This window comes from Nematostella vectensis, chromosome 4 (assembly GCF_932526225.1).
Source record: "Nematostella vectensis chromosome 4, jaNemVect1.1, whole genome shotgun sequence".
Taxonomy (NCBI): domain Eukaryota; kingdom Metazoa; phylum Cnidaria; class Anthozoa; order Actiniaria; family Edwardsiidae; genus Nematostella; species Nematostella vectensis.
This window is the reverse complement of record NC_064037.1, coordinates 2,467,040-2,491,879: the sequence shown is the minus strand read 5'-3', so window position 1 is coordinate 2,491,879 and position 24,840 is coordinate 2,467,040. Positions and strand designations below refer to the sequence as shown.

Below are 24,840 nucleotides of genomic sequence, written 5' to 3'. Positions count from 1 at the left end.
CTTTAAGACTACGACTCGTTGAGATTTGACTGCAATTGAAATGTAGTCTGGTAGACAACCCACTGCACACGTGGAAGATATTAATCATGTATTGTGCGCTAAGCTCCTCGTGTAGTTCACGAGACATTTCTGACATTTGTGTCTTTCTCTGCCTACGCCCTCTTGTTGAGCGTTTTACCAACGCGATGGTACACTTGTTCAACGTGGATTGTGTCGTAGGTGCTGGTGCCGTCTGAAGTGGGAGGTTATTGAGTGTTTAATCTCTAACGTTCTGGCAGCAAATAAACGTTGCTTTTGATAGCCTAAATTAAGATGTTGATTTGTCGACGATCGGATTTTTTTGAAGCGTTCGGTTTTGTTCGAATCCCTATAATGTTGAACATAGTAATCCAAGTAAGTTCAGTATTTAGTATCTACTGTAATCGATTTATCGTTTTTATCAGTTGTTTGTTAGTGTTAATCGCCTGATGAGTCATTAACCCCGTGGTTAGACTAATGCTTCGAACCTAGGTTCGGTAATTGGCTAACTGGGGTTGAAATTTTATGCCCGTGACACGAGGACACTTGATTCCTCGCTGTTGACAACTCAACTAAGATAAAGCTTGTGTAACCAACATGGGTTCAGTTAACCGAGACTCAACCTCAGTTGGCATCCTAGTCTAACCACGGCATTACCAACTATGATTTGCCGCGCTTGCTCTTCGCCACCGAGAATTCGTTAAAGATGTCGCACTTGAGAGACCAAAGGCTCACCCTCGTGCAATCATGTTTTTCCTAGTGCGTCTATTCATAGTCTTTTTGGATGCGAAAGCTGTAGAAAAATGTCGCATTATATGGTTCCTGGACAAGATGAACACACGTAAATAGACCCAGACGTAAAGATCTTTTTGGTGCCGGATCATGATGCTGCATCCGAGTCTGTTTACACGCGAGATTTGGATGCGATAAAAATCGCAGGTCGTGTCGTGCGACAGAAGTGGCTAGTTCAGAGGCAAGGCAATGAAACTTGGAATACTGTATACCTTAAGATAAAAACTTGCGCAAAATTGTCCCATGCCGCTATGCTCGTTTTACGTCAAATTTCTGTGGCTCTCAAGTAAACCGTCCACTGATTTTTCTGACCGCTCAATAGACGTGCTTTTTTGTCGGGAACGTCTCGGCTAGCTCGTCGGAGACTTCGCCCGCCGCGGGCTAGTAGATCAGTATGCAACGTTACTTGACCAAGTTTCTTAGTAATCGCCGAAGAACGCGTTCCAAAGCAAGGCGCATTTCAGAGGAAAATTAATGAAATTTCGTGGTCTTGAATTTAGCCTGACAAACACTTCGTCCTGGTGCCCTTGTCGCTGCGGATGTTTAGCGATTCTTAGAACGTGCGGCGATGCACGGCCAACCCATTACAGCGCCTTGATCTGCTTCGTTTTCCCTCACTTATGCTCGAGCTAAAATGCAGTTGCTATGGAAAAGTGCGCCGTTTTACTGGGCGCTTTGATTGTGCTGCATCTCGTGTTATACGTGGCGAATCATGGGACGCAAACATCGACAGCCGGCGACCGAACTCACAAACTCGGCAAACACGTCTATGCATAAGAGGACAAGCTTCGTGGGGGAAGGGGTGGAGGAGCCCCATGAGTCACGCTGGCTTTATATGAGGGTTTGAATCCACTGGTTACTGTCACTCTACTGTCATTCTACTGTTGATACCTGCCAACTCCCTGTTTGCCTCCTATACCCCAGGTGCCATGGTATGAATACCCGCTTTAAACAGCCGCCTTATCACATACTACAATCCGCGACAAGAGGGCGCAATCCATGGAGACGTCAAGCGTTGCTCTGCTCGAACGCTGGCATCGCATGGTTATTACACGTCGTAGTGATAAACTCGTGCAATAATAAACTGTTTATTTTACATCAAAACGCAGGACATTGCTAGCAAGGAAGAAAAGCCATGGTTATTAAAATCGATATGCCAGATGTTTGGTAGAGCCCTGTCCGCCATATATAAATAGTTAATGCTATATCTAGAACTTTATACTTTTTCTGCTTTCGAATTCCCTTTCGACCAGAGCTCTCTCATAGTCCATATTTTAATAGGTATGTATTAACTTTCAAGGTCTTCTAATATGTGTTACCATCACCTGACATCTTCAAGCTGACGACAAATTATGTCTCTTAGTAACTTAATTTGCACTGGCTCGAAGAGATTGGGATCAGTTCGGAAGGTACTGATATGGATTCGATAGTTTTCCCTGTTCCCCGCTGTTGACGGCGAAGTCACAACACCTGTAGCAGCTTGTGTCAGAGCTCTCAGTCGATGTCAACGCTTGTCGCTACTTCTAAGTGCTAATTTATTCAATCGTTTATTTTGTTTCATTGAAAGTTTTAAATGTTTTTTTTTGCCAACCCTCGTCAACCGCTTTCTGTCGTTCAAACTGACAGATGACATTTGGTGCTTTTTAATTGGTCAGCGCCTTGCCATGATGTGGCGTGATTGGAAACCATTCCAGTGCTGAAGATTTTGAATGACGGAAGCCAGAAGGCGATTTAGCTGTTGGAAGTTGTGGGTCGAGAGTTCACGAATATTGAAAAAACGCAGTATAAAACCTTTTCTTAGAAAGTACGTCCTAAGCTTGCTGTGGCACCACAGACTCCTCGCAGATGCTTTTACTTTTGGTCACGTTTCCGGAAACGTTGCGCGACCGAAACTAAAACGGCTGCGAGGAGACAAGTGGTACCAGAGCTGTAGCAGACCTCGAAATATTGGGGGGGGGGGGGGGGGGGGGAGGGGGTGCCAGCCACGCCCGACTGGTATTTCCTTATAATTTTTTAAAATGTTTTGGAGGGCACGTGCCGCCAGTGCCCCACCCCTTGCTACGACCCTGGGGTAATTGATAGGGACCTCAAACGACGACGACGGCAACGTGGACGACGACGGCAGAGAACAATGGAATCGACATGACGGAAAAACATGACTTGAAGTTTCCAATAAGCACATTTCACATCAAATAATGCGGAAAATTCCCCTAAGTACTTAGTGAGTGATATCAAACAAAATATCAAAAGCGACTTTTTTTTAAATTGGTGCGACTTTTTGTAAAGTGACATTGAAATTTGAGCTTTTCGTCACTGAGCTCATACAAGCGCAAGGATGATCAAGGAAAAAATTATCTTAAAAGGCCAAAATCTGGGTATGTGCATTTCAGCCTCACGTTATTTGTGTTTTGAAAAGGGAAAATCAGTCCGGAATACCATGAACTGATAGCCATTGTAAGAAATTGTACCTTCTTTCTCCATTTCTTCGAAGTGCGCATGTTCAGGGTTTTTCCGTCATGTCAATGGAATCGGATTTAGATCTCAATAGCAGCACATGAAAATGCGTTCTGATTTATAAATTTCAGCCGTTTTCCACTAGACCACGACGTGAAGACTCTACTTTCGCTACTAAGGTTAATTTTATCTGTTTTGCTTATCCCATTGCAATTCAATTGGAATAATTATTAACCTCCAAGCGGGAACGCATCTTTTTCGATCTCGGCATCCCAGCCGCCGTCTTTGTCTTTGCTTAAGGTCCCTAATCTTTCAGTTAAAGGGGGTGGTTCCCTTGTTATGGGCCTAGAAGATATCATTTAAATCGTTTTTTTTTTTTTTGTCACCTCTTTTTACACTATTTTTGGTGGTATAGCATATCAAAAAGGGCTTATTTCCATTGTTAGATTTTTTTTTTTGTCGCTCTCTGGTGTGACGGCCGCAGCCCTATCTGTTTATTTTGGCGCTTGTTTGTCACCCAAAAAGTCGTGTGATTTCTTATTGCAAGTCGCCAATTCAGCGGGCGTTTTATAAGTCTTAATCGCACTGACAGTTTCATTTCAACCTTGCGATTTTAAGCACGCTCATTCTTCAAGTTCTCCACGTTTTTTATGAGTCATGCCAATTATTCAAAGACTGGTAATTGGGGCTTTCATACCCGCGTCAATCCCGGCGTGATCGCATCACCCGCAAATGCCGGTACTAGTAAGGTTGATAAAAAGACTCCGACTTTCTTTACTGTATTTTCATTGTCGCCACACTTTCGGATGACGGAAAATAACTGCAAAAAAAAGTTTTAAATTTTAGTGACTTGGATAATCACGCAAAAGCCTCGTTATACTGACCCCTTTCAAGCGGATAGTAATAGCACATGTTCACAGTAGTTCGGGCATACACCATTGTCTAGCCCATCCTGTTAACTTATTTTTTGTTATGTGATCTCCGACAAACCCGAATTTGACACGAGTCTCGAATTCGCTTTGTTTTAAGCTGGTCGACTTGTAACTTGTACCAATTTCCTGAAAGGAAAATTGTTTCAGGTATATTATGTAACTGGTTCAGGGACCTCAATTTGTGGGATGCGGGGCAGTAATTCTTTTGAAGTTGAAATCTGCAATTTCACTGCTATCGTTTCTATCACTTGAGCCCCTCCCCCCACTGGCACCTGGTGCGCGGTGCCCCCTGTGGTCGTGTTTTATATTGCAATTTAGTAAGATAACATGATTTCTAGCATAAGGATAGTTTAATCCTCTCGAGTTTTGTGTGTTCAGGATGCTTCAGTAATGTCGTTTACCAACATTTCGGTCTGTTTGAAGTTTTATTATCTTGATCGTCGGCCCATGAAGGTCGGACTTTTTGTCTTTTCCTAGCCGGTCGTCATTTTTCTTTTTTGTTTTGTTTTGTGGCGTGTTTTTGGATTCTTTAACACGCTGTCGTTTTCATAAATGGTGTATTTCAAAGTGACACGCACTAAATCTCGGGGCCTTTTTTAGGAAGACCGATACATTTCCACCATTCCCGGCTGATAAGGTTTTAATGTGCTCGCACACTATTTTTCAGCTACATGACCCCGGAACATGTAGCCGTTTTAAAATTACATTCCGTACATAAAACGCGTCAGAGCGGGAATCTATAGCGGGGACATAAAGCGGGGACAAAATCACAACATGTACACACAGAATAAACTGCGCCATAAGCATGTTCCTGGGATACCTATCCATTTTACTCACACACTAAGGAGCCTTTTATAGGCTTATGTGCCTGGGACATGCCGAAGGGACAAAAGCACAGCCAACACAGACAGCTAAGTACAGCAAGCGGGAACACTTCCCAGGGACGTGTAGCGGCAGTCAATTCCTGCATCGTTCACATAAGGGGGCTGTGGCAGGCGCTTGTATCGGAGGCACGCTGCAAGTACAACAGCGAATTGTGTACAGACATTCGCAACGGTAACCAATACATGTCCCGGAGACATGAAGCCGCACTCAAATCATTTTCCGTACATACAAGTCGAGATAAAGCCGGCGCTTAAATATGGGGCTTGCAGCGGGGACAAAACGTATTTACGCACACACATTCGCAAAGGGACGTCTTAATTGTCCCAGGGGCAAGAGGCCGCAAGGTGTAGCATTGTTTGAGTTCCTTGTGCAACACTGGTTTCCACCAAGTTTTCACACTGCGACATGTCCCGTCAAAGTTCATTTGGTTGAACTTTACGGGGCATGATGCAGCAATGAATGTCGTGAAAGGCGCGACGTTTCTTTGATGAACAGCTCGGAAGCGTGCTCCCGTAACATGAAAGCGAACATAATAATACTCTCGTGTTAAGAAGCTAGAGCTGTTTAAGGAGGCAGTAGTGACGATCCAAGCGCACCTCCCACCCCCCATTGGGTTACCTGCACACCAGACCAACGAGGCGTTCGTGTTTGGGAGATACGTTGGGGTCACATTGTCGAAACTGTCTCCATCGGTATTTCGCCGAGCCAAGAGGTGCATTTCAGACACGCTGTTTGATTTCGAGGAAAAGGATGAAATGGAGAAGGCTAACAACGCCAGTTTTGCTCGAAACTCAACTCCGCGTGGCTTCAGTAGAGTCGACTATCCTTCAAGCCTCGCTCCTGGCTTCAACTATATTGACACAAGCTATGCTAGCGCTTTAAACAGCACCTCGTCTGGTTTCAACCTATATCACCATGGACATATGCAGCCTGCAGAACAGAAAAGACCATCCTTTGGTGTTGATAGCTCGCATAGGAACCAACCAGGGATGTTCTCTGAAATCCGTCGTCCTCTTTATATTCTATAGTTCGCAATTCTTTCCTCGACGGTGAGACTTTTTCTAGGATAGGGTTTGAGCATGAAGTTTGCTAAAGGAAACGCCTCATCCCCTGTGATGACATAATTAACGTCACTGCTTCCCCCGGGAAGTGGGCAAGGAGGAGGTATATCAAGTGGGTTGTCTGGGCTTTCTAGAGCCTTTTTAAGAGAGCACCGTGCCCACGCGTGCCCGTCTGAGTTGCGCCCATTGGTGCCAATATCTGCGTATAGGCACTAGTAATTTGGCCCTGACATTATCAAAGCAATGACACTTTCGTTTTCTTTGTAATCGTGGTAATGGGAACCAGCACTTGGGGGCTTCTGGATCAAAATCCGTTTCCCGTCTATAGCGCCGATATTATTAGGAATGTTCCACTTAGAGTAGAATGACGCTGCAATTTCCCGCCAGATTTCAACGATGTTTGGTGTTTTTAGGTGTTGTTTTCCCAACACGTGGTAGATGACGTCGCATACTTCAAGAACAATCTTAGACACGGTACTTTTTCCAATCCGAAACTGGAAGGAAAGGGTCTGAAATGTCTCTCCTGTTGCCAGGTATCTGATGGTGAGGGCAAGTCTCTCGTTTGGCGCGATAGATGTCCTTATATGCGTTTCTTGCTTGGTTAAAAATGGCTCAACAGCCTCGACTAATGCTAGGAACTTGGAACTCTTTCATACTCTCTGAACAGAGTATGAAAAGCCCCAAGTTCTTCTCGTCGTTTTATCCACTCACGAGTCCACACTCTTCGTTCAATGGTAACAGGAGGGTTGTCATCATCTAAAAGCTGCATCAGAATCAGCAACATGCGGCGCCTTCGCATGGTAACTTCGCGTACAGCCATCGTGACTAGTAGACCCATTCAATTTTCCTTCCCTATTTATTGCATTGCAACACAATACAATTATCGGTCTCTTTTTTCCAATTGTATTTATTGCAAATACGAAAACAAGAGAGTATTATTATTTTCTCATTTTTCGCTCGTTGTGATTGGATAAATTGACAGAATCAAGACAGTGTGCAGTTGCAGTGTGAAAACTTGGTGTAAACCCGTGTTGCACAAGGAACTCAAACAATGCTACAACTTGCGGCCTCTTGCCCCTGGGACAATTAAGACGTCCCTTTGCGAATGTGTGTGCGTAAATAAGTTTTGTCCCCGCTGCAAGCCCCATATTTAAGCGCCGGCTTTATCTCGACTTGTATGTACGGAAAATGATTTGAGTGCGGCTTCATGTCTCCGGGACATGTATTGGTTTCCGTTGCGAATGTCTGTACACAATTCGCTGTTGTACATGCAGCGTGCCTCCGATACAGGCGCCTGCCACAGCCCCCCTTATGTGAACGGTGCAGGAATTGACTGCCGCTACACGTCCCTGGAAAGTGTTCCCGCTGCTGTACTTAGCTGTCTGTGTTGGCTGTGCTTTTGTCCTTACGGCATGTCCCAGGCACATAAGCCTATAAAAGGCTCCTTAGTGTGTGAGTAAAATGGATAGGTGTCCCAGGAACATGCTTATGGCGCAGTTTATTCTGTGTGTACATGTTGTGATTTTGTCCCCCCCTATAGATTCCCGCTCTCTGACGCGTTTTATGTACGGAATGTGACGGCTACATGTTCCGGGGTCATGTAGCTGAAAAGTGTCCCCTAGTGTGAGAGCACCTCTTCTAAATATTTTTTTATTTCTAAATATGTGTTTATTGTTATTGTTTACTTTTCACACTTGATATTTGAAACCACAATTGTAATTTAAATTAGCATATTTTTGCATTCTAGGTATTTGTGTAAAAAGTGCCCAATTCAGGAAGTGATTGTATCAATTCAGGAAACAGCAATTTGAATCTATTTACTTGGGCATCAACGACTGTCAAAATCGCTCAACGCGTGGGAAAAATTCACACATTCCCGTTGCATGGCAGACACAGTTCAATTGTAACGAACACATTTTGCAAGGGCGCGTTACAGTTGAAACCTGTCCGAAGTTGTTGGTTAAGTAAGGAAGCCCTTAAGCAAAAAGTACCTTTGATAGTAGAACTTGAATCACTAACGGTATTTTCAAAACTTTACCAGAAATACTTGAAAGTATGTGCCCTTAGGGTGCGTGCTATATCCCGAAGCTACAAATAAATAAGCTCGAAAAGATAGAAACCTTTTTTTTTTCTTGAAAGCGGAAATATAGGAAGTGACCAATTGAACAGAATACAATTTAATAGTGTTTTTCTTTGTTTTTGTTGTTTTTTTTTTTTTTTTAATTAGGCGGAGTAAGCCATGCTCGGAACTTTCGTTAATCCGTAGTGTAACTTTACCATTGCTGGTACCTGAAACGGTTTTGGTAAAATCCAAACCACACCCGTTTCTTGTTTGTGTGTTTTGTTTGTTTGTGACGTCCGAAAGCACCTAATGTTCTTTGATGGTCATTACACTCAACTCGTGAAAGTTGGTGCATTTGGACAATTGAAAAAATCAGACAATGGCCGGGTATTAGCCGTTAAGAAAGGTGGAGTATTTTAAATAGATACCACGACATAACAAAAAGGAAGAGAGAATCAACAAAAAAACCTATCGGCATATGGTCCGGCAGTAGTGTTTTGCTTGTGGCAAAAAGTGTCAAATTTTACTTGAAACTGGCTTGATATCAGACTCTTCGATAAAACCACGTTGATAGCCGCTTAAGTACCGGTGTTTTTAGAACGGAGTTTATTTAATCTCCATAACCTGCAGCGTGTGTCCAATTCTCCTGGTCTGGTGGTAACTCTGTCTTGGGTTGCCACGTACCATTGCAGACGTTGTTTCTCTTGGAATCCTGTGTCTTTCCTTGTCTTGATAAAAAAAACCTTCTATGAATGCCTTTTGTTGTGCAACAAAAATAACATCGACTATTTTGTAAGCTTCTTTTTGTTGAATCGTGATACATTTTATTGCAACAGTAATGTTAAAAGATCAAATAGATTATATAATTGTTTTTCAACATTAACGAATAGCTTAGATTAACTTACAAATATAAAAAAGTAGATTTTTTTCCAGCCATTTTCCGTGTTTTTATTGTTTTAATTTACAGTTCGACTATGCGAAAACCCCACCCTCTACTTCCGCTTCTGGAAGTGTACAATATTGGATATCGATTATGGGACCTCGCATTTCTCGAGCACTCTTGAATTGTCAGTCATTCCGCTCACACAAGCAAGCGCAGGTCAGCCGTAGGATAAACAATGGAGTAGGCGTGAAATGCAAATCGGTCAGGTGACTCTAGTCAAAGCGAGTGTTGTGACGGAAACCACAATTGACCAATCACGAGCGAGATCTCGAAACAATCAGTTCCCAGCTAAGGTGCCGATTCTAAATGGCGCCAAAGTACCCCAACAACATGGACCAATCCGTGGTAGACATACACGTGTCCGCTTTAGTTGGCCTATCCGTTGTGTAGTTGTAGTTTTAGATCAAAATGGAGGAAGGATCTCAGTCCTCCGCAATAAGCCCGAAGTCTGATGTTTCGAACGATCCTGGGTTAGTAACATACCGCGGATTCGACCATGGGCTCGCTTGCGATCTGTTTCGTCTCGCGGCTCGCCTCCGCTCAGCGTTGGCTCTCTTGGGAACGGGTTTCTTATTCGTGCCATTTCTTTTTTTATTTTAGGAAGATGTTTATTGGTGGGCTAAGCTGGCAAACTACAGCAGGTATGACTTTTGTGCTCCTAGTTAACTTCGCTTCTTATAGTTTGCTATGATTTCTCAGCAGCGTTTTTGTACTTTTTGGATCGAGCAAGAAATTACTTGTACTCTGTCGACGACCCCCAGACCCGTCTGTCGCTCGCATTTAATTGTAGCTATCCTCAAGTCGACCGTTTGTGTTGATTGTTCCAGAGGGTCTTCGACAACATTTCGAGAAATTCGGCGAGCTGAAAGAATGCGTAGTGATGCGAGATCCAGTAACGAAGCGTTCGAGGTGAGATAAACAAAACGACTTCCAGACTCGAATTTTATTCGCGGCGCTGTACCGTAAATGGCATGTCTGAGCCAATGCAATATGCAACACAGTAATATATCGTTCGTTACCCAGCGTTTGTTTCCCTTCTTAGGGGTTTTGGATTCCTAACGTTTAAAGATCCCAAAGCCGTTGACGTCGTACTAAACAGTGGAGCCCAAGAGCTGGACGGCAAAAAGGTTTGGGTTTATTATACCGGGGAATAAAGTAGAACTCGAAGTGACAATTGGGCTATGTCTGGTGTTTGTCTATGTGCAGATCACGCTCGCTTTTGTGGTCCGCAATATTATTTATTTCTCTCCGCAAAACAACCCCCTAAGCTCGGCCTTTTATCATTACTGGGAAAAGAAGTCCCGGTTTGTATTTTCCATCTACATAAGGATAATTTTAAGGCTGTTCAATAAAAGTTCTAGACTCGTTCTCCTGACATGGGCTAATAATATTTTAAATTTTGTGGATATTTTTCACCAGATTGATCCTAAGCTAGCTGTCCCCAAGAGAGCACCAGCCAAGGTAATAACTTGTTATTTTCTATGCAAATAAAATGACTAGTTTTCAAGGCAAAAGTTGATCAAAAGATCAGAGCTTCGCTTGGGATTATTCGCTATGCGAAGTTGTAACGACTTCCAGTACCAGAGTACAGCTAACTTGAATTTGCACCATTAGAGTGCAGAAACCGATCAAGTGCTAGCATGCAAATGGTTTCCATGTTTTTATACGCCTAGTAGCTTTTTCTCGGCAATATTTGTACAATATGCGAGCTTTCGAATCGCTTAGATTTCCGCTGTCTCGAATTTGGAATAAATTATTGTTAGCAAGGCACCCGGTCGTGTTTATGAAATCTATTTCGCAATGGCAAAAATCTCTCCTAGCTCAGATAAGCTTATCGACAGCAGCCTTCGCGAACCACAAAATCTGTGCTTCGCGGCTTAGTTCTTTGTCTGAAAACACGGCGGGCAAACCTCTGCCTATATCCTGCAAACGCTGGGCGAAAACACTGGCTTGTCTGAGACGAGAGCCTGCAGAAGGCATTGCGGCCTGAACTTAGCTTTTATTGTCCATTTGCAACGCCCACTCGAAAATAAACAAATTCAGGCATCGAAGCGGTCCTAGCAAGGGACAACTTTCCTAGGCTTTCCACACGAGGAAGCTTTAATGGAGGCGCGCGTGCAGTGTGAACGCGATCGTCCAGAATACTGATTCTTAAAAGCTTAGGATTCCCACAGCATTATTCCTATCTAAAGCTGTGTTTCCCTCAATCACATGATTATGGATTGTTAAACCTTCTTTGATATGCAAGAACAAAAGGACGGGTACTGAGGTTGTACTACCTGCTATAAAGTGTCAGTTGCTTTGGAAAGTTATTTTTGCGTTAAGAGGCACAAAGTTTGACCGATCGCTGAATCGGCGAAACCTTTCGCTGCTGTGTTACTGGGGATACGGTCGAGTCACGTTAGAATTTAACACCGTCCCGATCTGGAATAAAACCGAACAAAAATATCCATTTTTTCAAGGTTTTAATTTATTATTATTCAGCGCCAAAATAAACAACGGCATGGTGCTTGTGCCTGGCTAGCGAACTTGTCGCTAGTCGATAATAACAGCGCTTGAGCGATATCCTTCAAAGCGGCTAATGAATAATTTGTAGACACTGCCGTGGCGGTGTCGTAAACACTCGCTCTTTGCATCGACTTATAAACCGTATTTATAAACGAACGAACCAGAAATAGCTATTTCTCCCGGCCTTCAACACTAAATCTCAATGCCTTTTTCTGGACGTATTTACCCTTACCAGTTTTAATCTCGTGTTTCAGTTTTATTTCCAGCGCTCGATTGATTGATTGAAGTGAGCGTGATCGAGACCCCGGTAATTTATTCAAATTCGAACTTTCGCTTTTGTCTTGCAGTGAGATTGTGCAGACACTATCTGTTTATAAGAAAAAGCGTAATTACTCGGTTCAAATTATATTTTACTTTACTCATTTTGTGTTTACTTGTTTGCGTTCCTTTGGTTTTTGATCTTTTGCACAAGTCTTAATTTAACGTAAATTCCGGCATAAGCTGTGCCGGCTGTGCAACGGGAATGTGTGAATTTTCCGCGCATGCTGAGCGATTTTGACAGTCGTTGATGCCCAAGTAAATAGATTCAAATTGCTGTTTCCTGAATCGATACAATCACTTCCTGAATTGGACAACTTTTCCAGAAATACCTGGAATATTGCCTAAAATTCGCTCATCGAAGTTGCATGTGCGGTATTCAAAGTGTTTAGTGTATCATTGTGTTTAGGACGGATGTGTTGAAAAAGCCAGAGGTATCTATTTTTGGCCAGTTTCACGCAGGGGTATTATTATGACCCGTAAATCTTGCCATAGATCGCCACACCATTTTGCCATGGTTCAAGAGCTCTTGTTAAAGGTTGGATTCCCGATTAATCAACTTTAGCCTTTTAGCATACCGCGTCAATCAATGAACCAGTTCTGAATAAACCATTAACACTAAGGTTTAGAATTTTTAACAAAGTGTTTATCATGCATTACTCACTAAAGAAAGTCCACTTTTATCTGCATATTTCATGTAAAAAAATATTTTTTATTCCAACGGTCGAACTCTTCTCTTAATGTTTTTTTTACATACTCTATATGTTGATGCTAAATTGGCTAGACAAAACAAGCGGCAAAGTTCTTTATTCAGCCTCTTAGCCTTTCAGCTAAATGCAGCTCAGAGCATACTATTGTACAGAAGAATTTTCTAGAACGGTAATTATTTTAAGCGGCTATAACTTATTTTTGCAAAGTTTTTACAAGAATTGTTTTTGCTGGTTTTGAATTTGTTTGAAAACTCCATGTTATTGGCTCACAGTTTTGTTAAAAGCAAGGAAGAGAGAAAATGACTAGTTACACATTGTTATGTTTACAAAATATATAGAAATATACTTTTATGATTAAATAATATTTTAATGTATCTAGCAATTTAAGTATTGTTTGAAAACACCGTGATAAAACCAGTTATTATTAATTAGTTGTCTAGTATATAAGCATAGATTAGTCACTATCTAGGATATTATTTATGCTATTATTTATATATTCACAATCAAAGTTTCTTTTCTTAGTCTGAATTCAGCAAGCATTAGCAGTTAATTAGTCTTTAATTTAAAATTAGTTTCTGTGGATAACTAGAATAACCTTTCTTTCCTTTGAAGCTTATTTTAATTTTTTTCTAAGTACCTCCTCCAACATGCCCAATCAACTGCCAAAAAGGATTGACATTGATTGACAGCTCTCTTGACATGTCAACTCCTTTTTACCCCATTAGACATTCAGTGTTACTAGCTCTCAAAGAAAGAGTTGATTTATTAACTTCAAGCTGACAGATATTTTGGCCATGGACCAAGTTTTTGGGTCTCACTATATATTAAAATCATTATTATAAGGTCCTCTTTTCTAAACTAATTTATTTTCTGTTTTGTGGTTTGTTTCTTTGGAGAATGGGCAAAAGCATACAGGCAAGCTATACATTACTAATAAGGAAGGCTAAAGGGTTCATTACTGCTATCAAAAGTCCTGAAATACTTGATGAAATCTTGTCTAGGTATCAAAATTTATGCTGATCATGAAGCAAACCCAGAGATAAGCCTGTTTTTTAAAGATTTTAGTAGGTCAAGAGCTTATTTTGCTACATTAACTAATCACAAAGTATCATGAAAAAGGGAAGCATGGCCTTTGGCCATTAGTTACTTGATTGCGTTGTAACCTTACATGCCATATTGTGCAATCACTTGAATAATCATTTTAATTGAGTTGGTACCTGTATGCAAAGGTACAATTAAGAAATAGTACTGCAATGTATAACATTGCTTAATTTTGTGTTGCCACAACACATTCCATGCATACTTTTTAAAACTAATCAGTTGTATTTTTTACATTTCAGATGGTTACAACCACAAAGAAAATTTTTATTGGAGGGCTTTCAACAAATACTTCAGAGGAGGACATGAAGAAATATTTTAGTCAATTTGGGAAGGTTAGTCAGTAGATTTTGATTTATTTTTAGTCAGTAGAATTGAATTCATTTTGCTCAATTGAAAGTTATTTTTTTTGTTAGAGAATTACATTCAATATTTATTGATTTTAAATTCTCTTTGCTTGGCGATGGGTATACAAACCAATGACATACCATCAATATATCTGTAAATTGCATCACTGTAGTTACTCTATCATCTTAAATATCATTCCATTTGAGAGTGTTATCTTTGATTTGTAATCGTGGAAATTGCAAAATCTTTAAGTTGGTTAACCAAAAGAGCTTTTGCATTTAAAATACCCAGCGTCCGACAAATTATCAGGGGTTTATACTTTAGATATCCTTAAGCAATAAGAAATGTATTTTTTTATATTAATTGCAGTATTTGTCACTGTTAAAGTCAACTCTTATCATATTCTTATATAAAAATAATTTATAATTTTGAATTTGTTTTAATACTTTTTTATTCAGATGTTTTGATGACGATTTGAAACCAATTATAGAATTCATTAATAGATAAGAGGTGATAAATGACTAAATATCTGCCCTCCCCCCCTCCCCCCTTCCACTAATATTGGAAACACTGATATCAGGCCTGGGTAATGAAGGCCTGATATACATCTTTTATCATTCCACACATTTAAATCCCCAAAAAAACAGCATGGCGACCCTGACATGATTTGTAAGGACCAGTAAACTTCCTCAATGCTCTGTCAGAGGTTTTCAAGTTCTAAAAGTTCTTCTGGTAAAATAGTTTCTCTCCACTTGACACAGCAGACCACAATATTCTATTACTATAATCATAAAATGTTACAGTGTTTTAAATTTGGGATGAAAGTACATTTTAATAAAGTGTTTTTTAAAGAGCGGGCATCTCAATTCTTATTTCTGTTTTCCTGTTTTTGGCGACAGTGTGGTGTTTGTGGGTTATCAAGTTGACAAGACTGTTTTTATGCACCACGTTTTGCTCTCCTTCACACATCTCTTTGTCTCCAAGTGAGAATTTTGATCTGAGCAAATGAGGTCTAATCTGGCATCCAGACTAAACTAATACAAGCTTATTGCTTTCCCTAGATTACAGAGACAATGCTGATGTTTGATAAAGCAACCCAGAGGCACCGGGGTGAGTGATTTGAATAAAGCCAAGACACCTCTTAGAGTTCAGGAGACACACTTTAAGGATTAGATTTTAATACCAGCAAAAAAGCTTTTTTCTTCTGAAGGACCAATCAACTTCACACAATTACCGCAGTGAATAGTGGTTTTGGAAACTATCTATGCTGTCATCTGATGGTCTCTTCAGCTTTATGTTCTATTTTGGGAAAAGGACAGAGGTCATGCCTGACTGGTTTCTTATGTCTGAACCGTCTGAACTGTCTGAACTGCCTGAACAATAGAAAATAGGATAATTACCTCATCATGGAGAAACAATCAATTTTCCCCTCTAAAATTATGACATATAATACACAATATTAGAATTTCAGGAAAAACTAATATTGTCATAATGTGTTTAGGGAAATATTTCTCACTTGATAAAACCAATAGCAAATAGTCTAGGTCTGATATAAGCTATGTTCACAATTTGCTAAAGATTTCTATGAAAGCCTTGTTTTAAGTTGAAGAGACCGGCCACAAATTTGTTCCTGTAATTCCCAGACAACATGAAAAGTGATATCCAAAATGGTTTAATGTCAAAGAATGACCTTCATTTGATGTCATTCAGGAACGTCTCTCTTCCTGCTTAGAACCTTGAGGCTAAAGTCATTGTGGTAGCCATTATCTAATCTCATTTTACTGTTGCTAGATCAAGTCACCATTTTCATTATATTTTTATTATAAGAAAATGTCTTATTTAAGGCCTGTTAGTGTTAGGGTGGGGCAGTGCTGACATGAAGACCTTCCTTTGCAGCTGCCCAATAAGCAGCCTCACACGTGTGCTTAATGTTGGCTGTATTGCTTGACAGTGCCCCTTTCACCGTTTACCCAATCATAAGAAAACACGTGGCTAAAGGGTGGCAGAGGTGGCTCCCAGACCTCCATAATTGAATTGAGTTGCCCTTGCCTTTGTTTCCCCTCTCCTGCTAGACAGATTCAATAAATATTTGCAAAAATTGTGGCATTATTTAAAGCATTAGGTGCACTACTGTAGGGATATTAATAATTACTGTGCATTAAGACCATTCAAACCTGTGAACACCTGCTTCTAATTCCTTCCTATTTAAGCTGCATCATATAATTAAAAATTTCAGCCATGTCTAAGATGACAGTATCTCAGAGGTGGTGGTGCTTGCTGAACTGAAAGCCTCTTGATCTGATTTGTGTGACGCATGGTTTCATAGGATGAAACCCAAGGCAAATGAGATGTTCATCTTAGTAGCCAATTAAATCTGCTTGAATCACAGTGAATTTCAATCAATGCCACAACTAAACCAGACCAAATCTATTTTTAAAAAATAAAAGAATGCAGGGAAAACAGTTATATTCTTAAAAATGGAGAGAGAATATTAATTTCAAAAATAAAACATCACTGTCAAGCAAGATATAGAAATCTCTCTATTGAAACTTTAATCCTTCATAGATTATTTTAATAAATTGATAGTCTTAAGGGGTAGATATCATGATCATGAAACCAGAGTACCTATTTGTTTATTTGTTGGCATTTTTATTTATTCTTATCTATATTTATTCAACCTTCTTCAGTCATTTTATTTATCCCCCCCACCCCCTACAACATGTTGCTTAGACTTGTTTCTAAGGGTTTGTCTTGTGTTGCCTGAAAAAAATTAATTAGTAAAAAGTGATACTGCTTATTAAATTTATTATGTAATGAAATCACCTCACCAGTTTACCACAGGTTTCTTGTTGCTAACAAAGCTTTTTCCACTATTAACCTTTATCCTTTGTTCTGGCAGGATTTGGATTTGTCACATTTGAGTCAGAGAACAGTGCAGATAAAGCATGTGACACACAGTACCACTTGATTAACAACAAGAAGGTATAAATTTGACATGGACTCTCTACAAATAATCTGTGTTGATTAACAACAAGAAGGTATAAATTTGATATGGACTTTCTACAAATAATCTGTGTTGATTAACAACAAGGAGGTATAAATTTGACATGGACTCTCTACAAATAATCTGTGTTTTTTGTTTCGTGTTTTTCATACTGTATCTTCCTTTCACAAAGCGTAACACCAATTTTCAGTTATGACTTGACTTGAGTTTGTTGGTTTTTGCCTTTGATCCAAGTTTTTTTATCTCTGGTTTTCCTTTCTCAACAAAAACATATTTTTATCTATTGGAGTTATGTACATACTGTAAGGGCTAACATATATGGCCAAGATTCCCTATATTATGTTTAGAACTTTTGTCATATTTTTATTTTTTTATTTTTTACTATTATTATTATTATTATTATTTTTTTTTTTTTTGCCATCCATTAAAATTTTTCACCCTTTTTGACCTAAGAGATCTTGAAAGTATGAGTGGTTTGACATTACTATCTTTCTTTCTGGTAAGCTTGCCTTACCTAAGATTTAGAATGCTCTATTTGCATTAGGAATAACATCTATAGGGAGGTTGACAACCTTTGGAACTGGAATATCATAGTATCTATGATAATATTGGCTATCACAGAATGTGAATTATGGCGACAGCTTATAATGCCTTTTGTCTTTGCCTGACTAGCCTAAGTGGTTATCAGTTCTGTTGTCTGGGATGACCATTTGAGAGATAATCCTTAGAGAGACAGAATATTATGCATTTACTTCATTTTAATAACATTGTTATTGTTTTGTCATATATTGGTCTGAACTATTTTATCAGTTTAATGCATTACATATATTGTCTTGAATGACAGTTTTATTAATTTAGAAAGGGATGGCATAAAAGGAATGTACTTATGATCCTGTCCTATACTCTGAGAATAAAAAAGCATTTTGAAATAATTAAGGGATAAACACGTTTAGGAAATGAGGGAAGAGTTTGAAAACATGTGGCTATACCGTAGTTTTAAATCACCAGAGGGTCTTTGTCTGCTTGGCATAAGCTTTAGGGAATAAAAGAGAGTTCATAGGTTTCCCCTAGATATGTATGCTGGTGAAAGATCGGGTGATTTCACTTTTGTATTTTAACCACTCTTATATATTTTTTTACCATTCTTGGATTTTAAACACTCTTCTCATATTTTAACCACTCTCCTCATTTAACCACTCTTCCCAAATTTTACCCACTCTTCTCATATTTTTCGTATTTTAACCACTCTTCTCATATTTTAACCATTCCCCTCATATTTTAACCACTTGTCTCATATTTTAACCACTCTCCTCATGTTTTAACTACTCTTCTTATATTTTAACCACTCCTTTGTTTTCTGCATTAGGTTGAGGTGAAGAAGGCACAACCTAAAGAGGTCATGTACAGTCTTCAGGGCGGTAGGGGTCGAGCAGGTAGAGGAGTGTATGGCAGAGGCATCAGTAAGTCCAGACCAATAGAACCGCTTTTGGCACCTCCTAATCCTTCCATAATAGCTCCATCACGGGCATGCTTTAAAGCCTAACAACAATTATTAATAAGCATTATCTGAGGCAGACTATGTCTGCATTGTTGTGGCTGGTAAGATTGCTTTAAGTGGTTTCTATAAAGCTCTGGACCTTGCTGTATCCTCACTTCCCATACACTGTCTTGCTGTAACCTTTTAAAAAATACTATAACTTTCTGTTAGTAGGGGTTTCATTTAGTTTCAGAAGATGGTTCCAGGGTAGGGGGTGGAAGTGTTCAAATAAAAATAGACTTTTTAAAAAAATCTAGCCTGTGCTAAAAAAAATAGTAATTGGTGGTTCTGCTGGCTGCCAGACCTAAATGAAACCTTTTTTTTCCTTTCATTTCTCATTTCGTGTATTAAAGGGAAGTCTATTTTGTTAGTGATAAGTTGGACTTTTGCAACAGGTTTATGAAGAGGCATAGCTTAATGACAGCCTATCATTAAGAGGGGTGGTGAAGAGAGCCTCGTGTATATCAAATGAATCTTTATCATATACTAGATAAACCTAATTCAAAGACCGTTGCAAATGGCAGATGGCAGTCAGTTCAAGGAACTGACCACTACTTGTTGTGTTAATTATTTTGCAAGAATAAACATTATGTATAAAAAAAGGTTAATCTACATTTTCATGCATTCAATAGGATATAGCGAGACCCATGGTATTTCCAGTTTGTAGAACCGTTTTTTTTTTTCTTCTGGCGACATTCTTTGAAATAGATGTATAATGAAAGAATAATTTTAACCTTAGTGTGGCTGATAATGTACTGATTATTGCCGTGGTTACACTAGGATGCCAACTGAGGTTAACTGAACCCAGGTTGGTCCTGGTTGACTTTTTGTGCAGTTACACAAGCTCTCTTTACCTTAGTTGAGTTGTCAACAGCGAGGAATCAAGTGTCCTGGTGTCGCGGGTTACTTATTTAGGGATCTACATTGATTATCATTCAAATACTTTGGCGGGATTTATTCTAGCTTGTGTTCAACATGGCACCAATATATATATATAAGTTATAGAGCATACATCGAGCAACAATTTAATTTCGAATATGGTTTAAAAAATTATGTTTGAAAACAACAGATCATTTGGAGCTTAAAACTCATTATCAGGAATGAAACCAAAAGTCAGACTAGAGTTACCATCATAAGTCAAATAATCGTTATGAAAAACACCAAGGTTTTTTAGCAAAACATGCAATTTGACACCTTTACACTTTTACATCTGTCAGTGATAATAACTGCAACCTCAGTTGAGGCCATCAACCATGGGTCGCCAGAACTCTACTACAGTAGAATTTTCTTTGTTCTCAATGACATCTACTGAGGTTTTCGGTTGTGGTTACACACATGAAATTTCAACAAATTACCGAACCTAGGTTGGAAGCACTAGTCTAACCAGGGGTATGTTGCCCTTCTATTAAGCTGTACATGTGTTTGTAATGCTAATGCATGGTGTTTTCTGTCACAGTTTACCCTCTTCCTGGGTACGGGAGAGCTCCAGGATTCCCAGGAGCCGTTGCTGGGTTTAGTCCTTTCCAAAGTACGCCAGAAACACTTTCTTGTAAATATTGTTCCATTTCCTTTCCAATTTAGCAACATTTAAGTTGCATATTTACAGTATATGAAATTGTACTCACCCTTGCATTAAAGCATCCAAGATGTTGTCTTAAGAAGCAATTACATTACTATGTTACCACATTACTTAACTGTTGTACTACCATTTCGTCCAACCCTAAAGCATGTCAATCTGCTGAACCCTTTGCATTGAAACATTCACAATTTCAATGCAACTAGAATAGCCAGATACCCTTGGAAAGTATACGTTATATTCTATTTTATTCGCATTTGTAGTTGTTGATGTTGTTGTCACTGTACTGACCAAGGACTTAATTTTTGTGTTGTTGTGTTATTGTTTTTGTTGTTAGTTGTGTTGTTTTTCTTGTCACTGCACTGATCATGGACTTTTTGTATCCAATTGGCGAAAGTGCGCAAGGAGTCCTGGTCTATTATAACACTGGGTCATCGTCCTTATAGTGTCACCAGATGCCTTTGTTATTATAACGATGGGCCACTTAGAGAAAACGCGAAATTCATTTTCATTTTCGAATTTCTATGTTGGTGAAATTTACCTTTGATTTTCAACATTGATTTTTAATGTCGATATTCAATGTTGATTTTCAATGTGGTTTATTTTTCGACGTCCAGATTTTTTTTTATCAGTTCTATATTATTTTTTTGTGTGAATAAATTTAGTGCGGGATGTTTCAATAAACATTTTCTGTTTGTCATTTTTTTGTCGATATTTTTTTTTGGCCACAAAATTTTTTTATATTTTTTTCGTCAAAGAATAAAAATAAATAGAAAATAAATATTAAATAAAGGAATTAGGATTTTAATTAGTTTATTTTATATTATTTTTTATAGTTGATTTCCAATATTGTGATTGGTTTACTTTTATTTATACACTGGGCCACCATTCCGCAGATCAACGATTTTAACCCGATTTTAACAAGGATAGAAACTGTTTGTTAAAAGTTTGAAACAATTTGTAGACTTTCTATTTTAGCGTAGTGCTAAAATAGAGCCTCGATCTGATGTAGGCTTGCTGCTTATGGGCCTCTTAGTTTGGGCTGAACTCCGGAGCTCCGCACCACGGAGCAGTTTACCGACAACTGAGCCTTTTGTGGACCAGGCCCTTGTGTAGTGGGTCCTTGTTTAAGACCATATTATTGTTGTTGTTGTTGTTGTCACTGTTCTGACCAAGGACTTCTTGTTGTTATTGTCACCCTGCTAAGCATGGTATTGTAATTTGTTTCAGATTACAATGCTGCGGCTGCTGCGTATGCTGCTGCTTATGCTGCTGCAGCGCAAGGGCGAGGAAGAGGGCGTGGTAGAGGAGGATATATAGGGGGCTACCCAGTTGGTAAGACTCTTATTTACCCAGGTGCATATACAGGTGAGCGGGGTACACACTATCCATTATGAATAATGCGCAAACGCAAACTTAGACCAAACTTTTATACACCTGTATTCATTGCTGTAATAGGCTCTTGCCTCTAATTGCCCCCCCCCCCCTCCCCTGCTCTAATCTAATTGAAAACCAATCTTTTTGCAGGCTTCCCTGGCTATCCAAGTGCATACATGGGACCAGCTGACCAGCGACGGCCCTCAGGGGGACAGTACTATGCAGAGTATGCCTCAATTGGTAGCTCTGGAGCCAGAGGAAACAGCAGCAGGGAGATGAGTCAGCTTAACCCTGTGCCAGACTACCCCGACTACCCAGGTATTAACACCACATATATATATATACATCAGACTACCCCGACTACCCAGGTATTAACACCAAATATATATATACATCAGACTACCCCGACTACCCAGGTATTAACACCAAATATATATACATCAGACTACTTCGAATACCCATGTATTAACACCAAATATATATACATCAGACTACTTCGAATACCCAGGTATTAACACCGAATATATATACATCAGACTACCCGGACTACCCAGGTATTAATACCAAATTTATATACATCGGACTACTTCGAATACCCAGGTAATAATACCAAATTTATATACATCGGACTACTTCGACTCCCAGGTATTAACACCAAATGTACAAACATCAGACTAGCCAGGTATTAACACCAAATGTACAGGTATTAACACCAAAAGTACAAACATCAGACTAGCCAGGTATTAACACCAAATGTACAAACATCAGACTAGCCAGGTATTAACACCAAATGTACAACACGGTGTAGTAGAGTATTGGCGAGCTAGGACTTGTTCTTAGACGTTTTCTAAAAAACACATTTATTATGTTAATAGAATTGAACTGAGGGGAGGAAAAGGATAGTTTTTTTATGTCACTTGTTCTATTTTACATGTTTTTACTGTTCATTTGTGCATAGGGGGCATGCCAATGAATGGTTACCACCAGCCAAATTATGGACCACCACCAGCTTCGCCTGTATCCCGTGGGTTTGCCCCTGCGACAAGCCCAGGCCCCGTAGGCGTTAGCCAGGAGCTTGCTTACATGTCAGCATCAGGGGGAAGTGGTGCTGCTGAATTGGGTTATTCAGCCACTAGTCCCCAGCCCGCTGGCTTTGGCCCCGCCATGGCGGTGAGTTAACACAGGTTAAGTACTTGAACACAAGTCAGAGTTGGCATTTCTTACCTTAATGTTTATTGCCAATGGAGAAGCAAGTAAAAACAACTTAATCTCAGATTTAGTTTTGCTTTGCTCACACTGGTTGTAATTTAACAATATTGAAAATAGACCACCCTTGGCATTCTAAACTTTAAAGGACATATTCACATGAAGCATCCAATGGAGATGTTTTCTTCTAATTATCACTCCTTTAAAAACAAAGTCGTAATATTTTTTTTTCTTTTCAGTTCTGACATTAGGAATAAAAAAGTAAGCAATTTACTAGTAATTTAATGAGCGATTTTCTAGCGGCTGTTTGAATTTTATTTTGGATAAGTGACATTGCAGATTTTTTTTGGTTGTACAAGCAGTCTGCTGAAAACCGCTCTGTGCCAGTACTCAAACTGTGTGTTCTTGTTATCATTCTGGATATACTTGTTTGTACATTGTTCTTACAGATGATGTATAATGACTGTAAGTGTAGTTGTCATCATCATCATCATGATTATCATCGTCATCTTCATCAATATAACAACAATTACCATTAACATAACCACTACAATATGATTTCCAGCATCACCATCATACTCACGTCACCAACAATGTCTCAAACATTCATCTAAGCAGTAACATCACAGTAATAATCATGATAATTTAAATGATCATCATAAACATTAAAATAACTGTAACTATGATCAATTGACACCAAAACAATCATCTAAAGTATTATTCATAACTATCGTCATCATCTATACACCACCGTCATCATCTATACACCACCGTCATCATCTATACCCCACCGTCATCATCTATACCCCACCGTCATCATCCATACACCACCGTCATCATCTATACACCACCGCCATCATCTATACCCCACTGTCATCACCCATACCCCACTGTCATCACCCATACCCCACCGTCATCATCTATACACCACTGTCATCATCTATACACCACCGTCATCATCTATACACCACCGTCATCATCTATACACCACTGTCATCATCCATACCCCACCGTCATCATCCATACCCCACCGTCATCATCTATACCCCACCATCATCCATACACCACCGTCCTCATTTATACCCCACCGTCATCATCTATACCCCACTGTCATCATCTATACCCCACCGTCATCATCTATACCCCACCGTCATCATCTATCTACTACCGTCATCCATACCCCACCGTCATCATCCATACCCCACCGTCATCATCCATACCCCACCGTCATCATCCATACCCCACTGTTATCATCTATATCCCACCGTCATCATCTATACCCCACCGTCATCATCCATACCCCACCGTCGTCATCTATACACCACTGTCGTCATCTATACACCACTGTCGTCATCTATACACCACCGTCGTCATCTATACACCACTGTCGTCATCTATACACCACCGTCGTCATCTATACACCACTGTCATCATCTATACACCACTGTCATCATCTATACACCACTGTCATCATCTATACCCCACCGTCATCATCTATACACCACCGTCATCTATACATCACTGTCATCTATACCCCACCGTCATCATCTATACACCACCGCCATCATCTATACACCACCGCCATCATCTATACCCCACCGCCATCATCTATACCCCACTGTCATCATCTATACACCACTGTCATCATCTATACACCACTGTCATCATCTATACCCCACTGTCATCATCCATACCCTACTGTCATCATCCATACCCCACCGTCATCATCCATACCCCACCGTCATCATCTATACCCCACCATCATCCATACACCACCGTCCTCATTTATACCCCACCGTCATCATCTATACCCCACTGTCATCATCTATACCCCACCGTCATCATCTATACCCCACCGTCATCATCTATCTACTACCGTCATCCATACCCCACCGTCATCATCCATACCCCACCGTCATCATCCATACCCCACTGTTATCATCTATATCCCACCGTCATCATCTATACCCCACCGTCATCATCTATACCCACCGTCATCATCTATACCCAC

At 39.8% G+C, this 24,840-nt stretch overlaps 1 protein-coding gene across 8 annotated transcripts in view; it reads left to right on the top strand.

Moving 5' to 3' along the window:
- LOC5511558 (RNA-binding protein Musashi homolog Rbp6) overlaps window positions 1-24,840 on the top strand; it is a 34,385-nt gene that overhangs the window by 4,118 nt on the left and 5,427 nt on the right. The window contains exons 1-14 of one of the 8 annotated variants that reach the window (XM_032380962.2): window positions 9,429-9,617; window positions 9,748-9,788; window positions 9,975-10,056; window positions 10,190-10,274; window positions 10,567-10,608; window positions 14,024-14,116; window positions 15,191-15,239; window positions 17,029-17,111; window positions 18,500-18,593; window positions 20,127-20,219; window positions 21,477-21,581; window positions 21,774-21,941; window positions 22,582-22,793; window positions 23,069-23,090. In XM_032380962.2, the coding sequence (XP_032236853.1) occupies window positions 9,556-9,617; window positions 9,748-9,788; window positions 9,975-10,056; window positions 10,190-10,274; window positions 10,567-10,608; window positions 14,024-14,116; window positions 15,191-15,239; window positions 17,029-17,111; window positions 18,500-18,593; window positions 20,127-20,219; window positions 21,477-21,581; window positions 21,774-21,941; window positions 22,582-22,793; window positions 23,069-23,074 (1,215 nt within the window). In that variant the 5' untranslated portion in view covers window positions 9,429-9,555 and the 3' untranslated portion in view covers window positions 23,075-23,090. Of the gene's footprint in view, window positions 1-9,426; window positions 9,618-9,747; window positions 9,789-9,974; window positions 10,057-10,189; window positions 10,275-10,566; window positions 10,609-14,023; window positions 14,117-15,190; window positions 15,240-17,028; window positions 17,112-18,499; window positions 18,594-20,126; window positions 20,220-21,476; window positions 21,582-21,773; window positions 21,942-22,581; window positions 22,794-23,068; window positions 23,091-24,840 lie in introns of those variants that run through there. The other 7 variants (XM_032380965.2, XM_001631892.3, XM_032380961.2 and 4 more) reach the window with 7 other exon arrangements.